Source organism: Volvox carteri, assembly GCF_000143455.1.
Source record: "Volvox carteri f. nagariensis unplaced genomic scaffold VOLCAscaffold_3, whole genome shotgun sequence".
NCBI classification, from domain to species: Eukaryota; Viridiplantae; Chlorophyta; class Chlorophyceae; order Chlamydomonadales; family Volvocaceae; genus Volvox; species Volvox carteri.
In genome coordinates, this window is record NW_003307546.1 from 2,506,604 (window position 1) to 2,517,784 (window position 11,181).

At 57.4% G+C, this 11,181-nt stretch overlaps 1 protein-coding gene across 1 annotated transcript; it reads left to right on the top strand.

The window, feature by feature from the left end:
• The first annotated feature begins 471 nt into the window (after positions 1-471).
• On the top strand, positions 472-10,890 carry VOLCADRAFT_79211 (uncharacterized protein). The gene is made up of 15 exons (XM_002946434.1): positions 472-642; positions 1,825-2,160; positions 3,101-3,235; positions 3,683-3,852; positions 4,344-4,475; positions 4,910-5,127; positions 5,590-5,741; positions 6,032-6,099; positions 6,438-6,682; positions 6,776-6,945; positions 7,912-7,984; positions 8,161-8,249; positions 8,896-9,007; positions 9,313-9,470; positions 9,768-10,890. Exons 1-15 carry the CDS (start codon positions 625-627, stop codon positions 10,248-10,250), a joined length of 2,559 nt encoding a protein of 852 aa, XP_002946480.1. The 5' UTR covers positions 472-624; the 3' UTR covers positions 10,251-10,890.
• The last annotated feature ends 291 nt before the right edge of the window (positions 10,891-11,181 follow it).

Below are 11,181 nucleotides of genomic sequence, written 5' to 3' on the forward strand. Positions count from 1 at the left end.
GCGTTGCCAATCCTCTTATGCGAATGGCTATTCACTCGACGGCCTGGGCGGTCTCCGGGTTGTCGACTTCACTTTCCTAGTGCTTTAAATACTATGCAAATCATTGGAAAATGGCCACTGGAAGCATATGTGTCACACTGAAAGCTGGGAGTAGTTACTGCTATGCAGCAAGAGCCTCCCTCTTCTTACTGATATGGGCTTTGGGACTAAAGAGAATTGGGTCGGGATATGGGAAAGAACAAGCCCATGCACCATTAATCCAGTGTGCAATGGATCCGCTTCCTCTAACACCAATAGTGCTTCTCCCGCCTGCCCCCACCCATCCCGCTCGGCGATTCCGGCGAAGTTCCACCTTTGCGCGTTTGTGGCGGCGCATGCATCGCCGTCTGGATTCCATATCCCACATTTCGACTAAGTAGTGTCGTCGTGTACTCGCCTATTCCCTCGTAAACAATCCATGCTGCACAGGCTGCCGGCTTCGGGACTCAAGCGAACGCGCTGTTGCGAAAATCCGCGGTCTACCAAAAGCGCAATGTGTGCACCAACATCTGCCTGATATCCTCACCCATCTTCTTCTGCATTATCTTGCTGATTATAAAAATTTTGGTCGACCGATTGCTCCTCATGCAACCTGACCTCAAGGTGCGTAGGGCAGCATGTAGTCCCAAAGGATTTCCTGGCGCCGCTCGTGTACGGCATGACAAGTCCTGTTGGGCGCCTTGAACTCATTCTGGAAGGTTCCCAAAGCTTCTTGGGTGACTAGACCGTACTGCAGGGGTGGTGTGGATTTGTGGTTGGCGCACCCTCAACTCAGAGTCTGCTGGTAACCGGGCTTGTGTAGGGGATGTTGTAGGGGATATTTAGGTGCATAGAGCCCCCTGTTGTGAAGGACGACAGCCCGGCTCCTCTAGGTTGTGCAGGAGGGCCTTCTGGGCATGGCAGGACAAAAGGTAGAGAACTTCAGGGCCAGCTGTTGTTGTTGTTGCTGCTGCTGCTGCTGCTGCTTGTAAGACAAACGCACGCAGTCACATGGCCCTTACACTATCCTGCTGCTTTTAAGTAAACATCATGAATGCACATGCAGTAGGCATTTGAAATAGGAATTCGTGGGTGTTGATGTTGTTACAGGGTGGTACAGGTGTTGTCTTGTCGCCATAAAAGGCCGTATCCAAGCTTCCAATACAACGCCGATTGCCGCCATTCCCTAATTAGATGACGAGGCCACCCCTCACCACCATCGCCGGCGGCGGTGGCCCTCTTACCCTCTGCAGTGCGGCTGCATGTGCGTCAAGTGCTGCGAGCGCGGTACGAGCAACTGCATAAACGACCCGTTCTGCAGAAATGGCGATGCGAGCGGCTATGAATGCCGGGAGTACGACACTGACAATTGCGGTGTACAGTACAGCAATATGGAGCAGTCGCAGTGGTGCGAGGTCCGCAACCCGAGCGCCTGGGCTCCTACGGTCACGGTGCGTCTTGATTCTCTCGCTCGTTCGCTTGCTTGCTTTGCTGCTTGCTTTGCATTTATTGTGGGCCTTCAATCCATGTGTTGTGTGTGACCTCGGTGGTTGCGAGATCATGCGGGAGCTCTGTGCGCTCTTGACAGCACGTTCTTGCACACTGCTTTCCTAGAGGCGCATCCCGCGCTGTGCGCCCCGGGCCAGGGGGAGCTGCTAAAGCTATTACAACACAGGACTATTTATAGTCGCCACATTTTGATAGTGTGGGGTCCCTGGACCTCACCACACGAAAAGCCTCTGCTGGTTGGTGCCGCTTTCCACCCAGTGGGTCCTGTTGTGCACTCCCCTGTTGCTGCTTCCGCAGCTTCCAAAACCACGGTATCGCGCGGCGCCGAACAAGCCCGCCCTGACGACGCTCATCACCGCCCCTGAGCCGCCGTCCTTCACCGCATCTCAGCTGGGTCCGTACATGTACTCCGCGCTGCCCTCCCTGGACAGCACGGCCCTGTTCTCTCTCCTATCAGAGCTCGTCTTCAACAACAGCGCCGTGAATGCCCACCTCCTTGCCAAGTACGGCCTCACGTTTGGCACCTCCGTGGATCCCGTTGCCTCGTTATATATGGACACAGCCTTCCTGGGGAACACCCTCTACCTGCTGATTCCGTACTCGACCAGCTTCAACTGCTCCTCCCTGTCCTCAGTGTTCCCGCCGTTGGAGGGCGTAAATGCATCAGCTAACTTGAGTGAGTAGGAGGAGCCGGGGATGAAGGATGCCTAAGGGGCTTATGTGTGTGCATGTAGATGTACGTGTACATGGTCTGCATGGTCTGCATGCATACGTGTGTTTGCGGGCAGGCTTTCGCGCACTGTTGGGACGTGAGGAGCTGGCATGCCAGCTTTGGCGGCGCGTTAGACTGACAGCAGCGGCTGCATGGGGGTCGTGTCTGTGGTGTCCGGTGCTCTGAGGTGCTTTCTAATTTCCTGGTGTTGCCCCAGCTGCTACAACTATTTAGGCAATGCTGAAACGGGAAATGAAGGTAACGGGAAATTTGTACATGACTGGATGACCAGGTGGCCCTTGCTTACGCTGTTCCCTTTCCATGTGTATTCTTGCTGCGTCTCCGGCGTCACGTGCGAGGGGCTGATCGCTGTCAGCGATCTTACCTCGTACGTCCCAGGTTTTGGGATTTTCCACCTCAAATCTGTCCACATGCCACAATGCTATTTCCTCATAACTTGCCCTCGAACGCGTCCCCCGCCTACAACGCCTGTCCCCTTTCCCGCCTGTCGCATCCCGCTCGCCGTCCCGTCTCCATGCTCTTTGCCTCCATTCCCTTCAGATTCTGTGAACCCGAAGATCGCGTCCGTGCCTCTCATCGAATTTCTTGTGGCAATGGTCAACTCCACGAGCAAAACTATCATCAATAAAGACCAGGTGGGATCTGCGGCGGACTTTAAATGAAACATGAAAGCTGCTGTCCAGGGTGCAGGCGGGAAGGTGAGGAGACGCGGCGAGGCTTTCATTTTCCACCACCCAGGTGGTGTCTCCCTGGGTGCCCCGGGTGGGCCCTTCCTTCTGAAGCCCTCTGTGCACCCACCCTGCCCCGCCTCCTCCGCCGTGTGTCCCCGGGCCCCCGCAGGTGCTTGCTGCGACACTGCGATCCCCTCTTGCGTTGAACCTCCTCAACACACCTGTGTCCTGTCTGAACGTCATCGTGTCAGATCAGCCAAGCGTCTCTGCGATGGACAGAACAGTGTATTGTGGCTTTTGGCAGGTAAGGAAACTGACGGACTCGTGGTGGGTCACTTGAGATTTGAGGTTGCGTGTGTGTGTGTGTGTGTGTGTGTGTCGTTGTGTGTTTTGGTTGGTTGGGTCGTGGTGCTGAGGGCGATGCGGCGGCTGTGCGTGTATTGTGGATCCCGCGGGGTGGGAGGCTGCGACTTCGGTTGCTCCAGTACGGTGTAGAGGAAGAAAAACGGTTTTTCCTCTGTTTCCTCTGAGTGCTCCCTGCGGCATAACGCCAGGCATTGGCACTGGGTCTGGATATGGCATCCAGAGTTTTGGAACCTGGAGGCCTTGAAGGCCAGAGAGCTAAGAACCCCCATGCGCAACGCGGCGAAGAACCCCTTGCGCTGCACCGGCATTGGCACTGGCACTGGTTTGCTTTCTTGAGAGTCGTTCACTGACCTCCCTGCATATCTCCACCCGGGTCTGCTTCCAGGCTGGCTGTAACGGTACCTCTGTCACCAACGAGTATCCCGTGTCTTACGAGTTCTACAACGCAACAAGCACTTCCGTGTCGTTCGGCCTGTATTACAACGGCACTGGGACCGACCAAAACGGCAGGCCGCCGGAGTACCTGCGCCTTGCCTCGGAGCTGTCGGGGGCTATGTTCTCCTGGTGAGATGGAAAAGGATGGTTGGTGCCGGGCCGGGCTGGGCTGGGCCGGGAGGAGCTCGCGGCAGACCTGTTGCGGCAGACCCACGCTGTGCGTTTGTGCTGCCCTATCACAGTGCCCTATCATACGGCCCTCATACTGCCCTCATACTGCCCTCATGTGAAGCATTCACGATGCACGAAGCCCAGGGCCCAGTCAGGGCGCGCGGGGCTGGGTCGAGGTCGTTGCAAATGGCGAGGTCCCGCGCAAAGTTCTTCTTCCTTTGCCTGCAGAGCCGATGCGAAGCCTGTGTGGCATCTGCTGCCGCAACCCTGCACCTTCTCTCTCCATGACTGTCAGCAGTGGCTGCTTTGGATGCAGTTGACCCGCCGCAGTTGGCCCTCCGTCACGATCCGTGCACCATCATCATGTGGTTCCCCCGCACCTCGCCCACCTGCTCTGCCCGTAAAAACCTGCTCCTGCCGTCCTCGGGGCACCTCCGCAGGTTGAAAAACGCCCTGGGCGGCAACACGACGCTGGCGAACGCCGCGCGGCTGCTGGGCAACATGGCGATGCCGAAACAATCTTCCAAGCTTCAGCTGGATCTGTCCTCTCTTCTTGGGCCTCTTTTTTACACGTGAGGAGGAGATGGCACGCGCCTGACAGGAGGGCCAGGAACTGGTAGTCTGAGTGCCCTAGGCGTATGTCCTTCACCGTCGACGAGAGTCCATCAAGTCCCTTGGGCAGCGTGCGTGCGTGTGGACAGTACTTGGGGAATCTGTGTGTGTGTATGTGTGTGTATGTGTGTGTATGTATGTGAATGTATGTGAATGTGTGTGTATGTATGTGTATGTATGTATGTATGTATCTGTGTGTGTATGTATGTGTATGTATGTGAATGTGTGTGTGTGCCACCCCGGCTGCCCGCCATTCGTGTATGATCTCACGCGAACCTTGGAAAGCCAACCTGACGTTTCCCAAGCCCAAATGAGTCCACCTAAACCAGCCTGCTGTCCTGCCCCGCTTCTTGCTGCCATCCCTGCCGCCCCTCGACCCCTTCGCAACACCCAGATGGGTCGTACAGATGCTGCTGCCTACCTTTCTGCAGCTGCTGGTGTACGAGAAGGAGAAACGGCTGCGCATGATGATGAAGATGCACGGCCTGGGTGATGGCGCGTACTGGCTGGTGACGTACCTGTGGTACCTGATGTTGTACATTGTTTACATGATCATCTTCATCGTTTTCGGAGCAGGGGTCGGTCTTGAGGTCTTCCGTCGGAGCAACATGGGTGAGTGGGCGGGCGGCTGGGTGGGTGGGTGGGTGGTAACGGGTGAGTGGGTGGAAAAGGCGGACGGGGACGAGGGAAGGGGGAGTTGAGGAAGGAATGGGGCGATGGTGGTTAGTGGTTATTATTCGCATACACGCACGCATTCATTCACGTACCTAGGCATCTGTGGACATTTATGCAAACAAGGCAGCGTAACTCTCTCGCGCCCGTCACCCGTCGCCGCTCTTTACTCTTAGCGAGGAAGCTTAGTGGGTTTATTGAGGCCCTTTCCCGTGGGAAGCGGCAACTGACCGGGGCAGGCCCCCCCCTCTTGTGCGCGCGTTCCAAGGTTAAGTCCCCGTTGCTTCAGACCTCGTCTCGTTCATTACCACTGGTAGTGGTTTGGCGTAAAACCCTTTCTTCACGTTCCCTTTTCCACGTGTGTGCGTGTGTGTGTGTGTGTGCACGCACGGGCTCCCACAGGTGTGCAGATCATTTTTTACTTTTTGTTCGGCAACAACATGATCGCCATGGCCTTCATGCTGTCCTCGCTGTTCTCCTCCTATCGTACGTCTACGGTGGTGGCCTTCCTGTACGTCTTCGCCACCGGACTCCTTGGGGAGCTGCTTTTTAAGGTTCGGGGGCATGCGTGTGTGTGCGTGTGTTATGTGTGTGGGGTTGGTTGGGAAGGGTTGGGCGTCGGGAGGAAGTTGTCGTGCGTACGACAGATTGATCTTCTCCATTTCTTCGTCCTTATTTCCTGTTCCCGTGTCCCCTACCTTTCATTTATTGTACTTCGTTTTCTTCACTCGCGCCTTCCTTCCTTCCTGCCTGCCTTCCTGTGTGCCGGTCTGTGCGCCGGTCTGTGTGCCGGTCTGCCTTCCTGTGTGCCGGTCTGTGTGCCGGTCTGTGTGCCGGTCTGCAGACCTTCATGGAGGACAACGAGAGCTGGATGTTCTTTGTGGAGTGGGTTCCCGCATTCGCGCTCTATCGGTGAGGAGAAAAAGGGGAGGCAGAAGAGGAGGAATAAGAGGCGTAAGCAGCAGCCGTCTAAAATATGGTGCCGGAATTGCTTGGCAGTTTCCATCAACTCTCCTCCCGCGCCCTTCCTTCCCATTTGTACTCCCAGACCCTCTCCTCTTGCGGCCTCGCTCTCCGCAACCATGTCACCATGGGTATGGCTACTACTCCTAGCCTACCTGCCTAACCTCCCACCCAAGCCCTCTACATTGGCTTCATCAACTCATCCCAACACAACTGGGCCCTTGTTCTTTCTCACACACACACACATACACACAAACATACACACAAACACACGCGCGCGCACGCAGGGGCCTGTGGGAGATGTCGCAGTATGCCTTCCTGGGCGTGTACCAGGGCTCCCGCGGTCTGGACTTTGCCCGTCTGAGTGACGAGGGCTGCGGCATGCGGGCCACCTGGGGCATCTTCGTGGTGGAGTGGGCCATCTTCATGGTGCTGGGCTGGTACCTGGAGCAGGTGCTCTCCAGCGGCACCGGCATCCGCCGCCACCCCCTGTACTTCCTAAAGTGCTGCATGCCGCGGAGGAAGGCCCATGGTCATGTGCCCAATGCGGGGGATGTGGGTACTCCACGCGCGTCGATTGAGCTGGGAAGTGGTGGCGGCAAGGGGGCGGCCAATGGCGGTGCAGGCGGCGGCGGCGGCAGCGACTCCCTGCGTCTGACCCCCGGCGAGCGCGAGGACGTGCGGGCAGAGAGGATGAGGGTCGAGATGCTGACGGAGGAAGAGGCGGCGGCCAAGCCGATTGTGGTGCGGAACCTGCGGAAGGTGTACCCACCGCTTGATGGTGGAAAGCCCAAGGTGAGTACAGGGGTGGGGAGTCGGGGCCGGGTTGGAGGGGCTTGGGAGGCGGGGGAGTTGGAGGGGTCGGATTGGTCTGAGCCGGCGGTGGCTGTCTGGCACACACACACACACATACACAAATCTCTGTGGCCATCGGCCTGCACGCCCCCTTCACTCCAGCGGTGCCTTAGCGGTCAGATGAGAGTTCAGATGGCGGGAAGATGCAGAGGGAAGGGGTCTTTGCAGTACAACGTTTCCACAAGAATGCTATTACGGGTGCTGATTGACACTTCCGGCATACACTTCTGGCATAGATCATCTGCACATCTGCCATTCTCGTGCGGGAGACGCCCAGCTTGCCAAGCATTCTTCAGAACGTTTTGGAGATGCTGAAGCACTACCAAACAAAATTGCAAAAGCCAACCCTGCTTTGCCGCGGGCCATTCACGGCCCCAACCACACTATAGACCATATGGCGCCCTAATGCCGCGCAAGTCTCAACCGAACAAGCTTGGCGGCTTTTTCTTCCTCAGGGCTGTTTAGGCGCGCTTCGGGCCCTCTGTATGTATGTTGTTACAGGGTGGTTAACTTCGCCAGCGGCCCCCTTTCCCGGGGCAGTCCCTGCTCTCCCCTGCTAGAGGGGCACCCTAATCCGTCACCCCATCCGACTTCAGAATGTATTCGTTGGGTTCGGCAACTCACCACCAGCATCCAACCAAATCTAGCGGATCAACGGCGCATCAACTTAGTTCCTGGTCAGCTCGCAAGTTGATATTATCACGTCCTACACCGTCCATATGATGGGGGGCCACCTCCCATTTCATCACTCCTCAAACACCCGAGGAGCCGGCAGGCGGATTTGAACCCGGGTCGGCCAGGTGCAGAAGTCAGGCCTTAACCTCTGCCAGCCGCCTGCCAGCCGCCTGCCTCTGTATGTATGTCGATACACTGACAAGCTCATGCAACCCGTGGGGCATTTCGCAGGTGGCGGTGCGCACATTGACGATGGCCATCGAGCGGGGGGAGTGCTTTGGACTGTTGGGCCCGAACGGAGCAGGTGCGTGTTGCCGCTACTCCTGCTGCTGCTGTTACTGCTGCTGTTACTGTTGTTGCTGCTGCTGCTCCTGCTGCTGCTATTACCGCAGGCAGCGGCTTCCGGACCTCATCTCCCTCGTTAATGTTCTCTCCTGAACCCCCCCTACTTCCCTACATGCCCCCTCCTTCTGTCGCCAGGCAAGTCCACCTCCATCAACATGCTGACTGGCTTCCTGGAGCCCTCCAGTGGCTCAGCGCTCATCGAGGGACTGGACATCACCTCACAGGTGGGTGCAGGGGTAGTGAGGGAGGCGGTGGGGTGGGGAGGAGGGGGAGGAGGGGGAGGAGGAGGAGGAGGAGGGGGTGGGGTGGGGGGGAGGAGGGGGAGGAGGGGGACGAGGAGGGGGAGGGGGAGGAGGAGGAGGGGGAGGAGGGGGAGGGGCTGTAGCAGGAGGATGTTAAAATGCAAGAGGGGGAGGGACGCTGGGCCTTCGAGGGACGCAAACACTCAGGCGACTCAGGCTCGGGGCCCCGGGTGCGAACAGGCAACAAGACGTGGGGGGCCCGGGTGCGAACAGGCAACAAGACGTGGGGGGCCCGGGTGCGAACAGGCAACAAGACGTGGGGGGCCCGGGTGCGAACAGGCAACAAGACGTGGGGGGCCCGGCGGGGCTGAGGCGCCTGCCAGCTCAGGTTAAGAGCGTGACGGAAAGCTGGTGCCAAAAATGGCGCTTCATGCCGCAGCCGTGGCCCGGCCTGAAGCTTGGTGCGGTCGAGTCAAGGGTCATGAATCTGCCCTCTAGTAATTGTTAACCGGTCTTACCGCGCGTGCGCTACACAACGTTATTCTGACTTCACTTGGATGACCTTACCTTTGCGATGTGTGGTGGTGCTGGTTCCCGCTCACCTGGCGTCTGGGGGCTCCCTCCGCAGATGCCCAAGATCTACAGTCTGATGGGGGTGTGCCCGCAACACGACTTGCTGTGGGAGCAGCTGACAGCCGAAGAACACTTGCTGTTCTACGGCCGCCTCAAGGGCTTAAAGGGTGCGGGCCTGAGTAGGCGTGCGTGCATGCGTGTATACTAGTCCGCTGCTCCGTTCTTGGCTTATATGCGATATCGCGTACACCTTTTTGCTTGCATTGGCAGTAGTTGACCCCTCACCCCTGCGCGTCGTTCAGCTGACGTCCCTTTGGGGTTATTATTGGTTAAAGGATCTTGATGCGGATAGCGTCCCGTATAGTTGCTTTCTGGTCACCTCACCTCACCTCACCTCACCCGCCCCGCTTCGCTGAAATCCTCGTGGGCGGTCTTCCGGTCCTTTCGCCAACCTGTTTGGACACGTGCTCAGGTGCGGAGCTGTCCAACGCCGTGACGGTGGCGCTCAAGTCGGTCAACTTGTTCAACGGCGGTGTGGGTCAGAAGCAGGCGAGGAAGTACAGCGGCGGCATGAAGCGGCGGTTGAGCGTGGCCATCAGCTTCATTGGCAACCCGCAAGTCGTGTACCTGGTGCGTTATGTTGCCCTTCCGGCTGCCCGCTTCCTCCACTTGCGGCCGCATCGATATATCTCCCCCAGTGTTGCGGCCTTTCGTTCTTGATCCCCATCCCATCGCCTTTTTCACCCTCGCTTGTCATTCATTTCCTAAAACCATTTCCTATAACTCAAATTGTGTTATGGCTAGCGTATGATTGATAAGTTTTATTACCAGTAGTATATTACCAATGTTTTGCGTTATATGTGATTCGGTCTTCGGAAATCCGTTCTTAATCCCACCGCTTTTATCCCTTCCGTTCCTCCCTTGCAGGATGAGCCTTCCACCGGTCTGGACCCCGCTTCCCGCCGCAACCTGTGGGACGTAGTACGCGCCAACAAGGACGGCCGCGCCATCATCCTCACCACCCATTCGATGGAAGAAGCGGAAATTCTGTGCGACCGGCTCGGCATCTTCGTGGACGGCCAGCTGGTGTGCATCGGCAATCCTCGAGAGATCACATCGCGCTACGCGGGCTACCTGGTGTTCACCATCACGGTGGGCCCTGGCCACGAGGACGCGGCCAAGGCCTTCGTGGCGCACATGAGTCCCAACTCCCGGCTAACGTACGCGCTGGGAGGTACGTTCAAGTACGAGCTGCCCACCGCAGATGTGAGTCTGTCCGCTGTTTTCGACGCCATGGCGACGGCCAAGACGCAGATGCAGGTTCTGGATTGGGGCGTGGCCAATGCGACGCTGGAGGAGGTGTTCATCAAGTTTGCTCGGCAGATTGGCGCGGAGACGAACGACCAGTAATGTGAAGGGAGAGGGAGAGATGTAGACAGGGTCTGCTTAGGATGAGAGTGAGTTCACGTACAGCAGGCTGGGTTTGCGAAGATCAGGTTGGACTTTTTGTTGATTGAGATGCAGGGGGATGAGAGGAGTGTGTTCCGGAGGGGTGTTGCTTGGACAATGTTTTTTCTGCGCCCTTCAGATTTGAAACTGCAATCTGTGCTTGGTGATTGGGGAAAGGGAAGAGCTAGAGGCCCTGCAAGGAACATTCATTGTATTCGTTGTTTTCGCGCCGCATGCATCGGCGCATGAACCTGCCTGCGCTGCTGCGAGGCAGTGCTGCGGTGGTATGGCGGTGTGACTACATGGCTTTGGAGACATGCAAGTACCGCAGGCAGAGATAGGGGGAGGTAGGAACGCAGCCGTGGCGCGCTGGACACCATAGGCAGGTTTCGCTCTGGCTTTTTCCCGTGCTAAACAGCTGCGTGGTATGAGGCTCCCTAAACCAAGGCTGCTTAACAACTACTAAGTGAGAAGTTGTACATTTTCCGTTGCGTGCCTCCAGCGCTCCCACCATCCTGTGATCTTGTATGCAAATGCAGCATGCCAAAAGTACTTGCACCAGGCGGATATGTTGGCACTCTGCCGTCTGTCGGCCCTCACTTCCTTGCCCGCGTGCGGGTACGCGGATGTGGGTATGCGTCACCTATCGTGATGCGTGCGTGGGTGGGAATGGCCGTGCAGGACCGAAGTGCCGCCTGCAGACTGCGGGCCTGTAGTCCATTTGTAGAAGGTCCGCGTTGGATCCACACACGCGCCTATTTGACCAATCAGATGGGTATGAAAGCTATGCAGGTTGTACCTTTACATGCTGCCCGCTCTTGATTGGCGAAACGTCCTGCTACGGGGCATGGCATTTGTTTTCCACTCGCCGGGCTTGCGAGGCACGGCACCT

Excerpts from the sequence above, each read along its gene's own strand:
- VOLCADRAFT_79211 (XM_002946434.1), top strand. Across the intron at positions 3,853-4,343 it reads TCGGAGCTGTCGGGGGCTAT|GTTGAAAAACGCCCTGGGCG; the intron begins GTTCTCCTGGTG and ends GCACCTCCGCAG. Across the intron at positions 5,128-5,589 it reads CTTCCGTCGGAGCAACATGG|GTGTGCAGATCATTTTTTAC; the intron begins GTGAGTGGGCGG and ends GGGCTCCCACAG.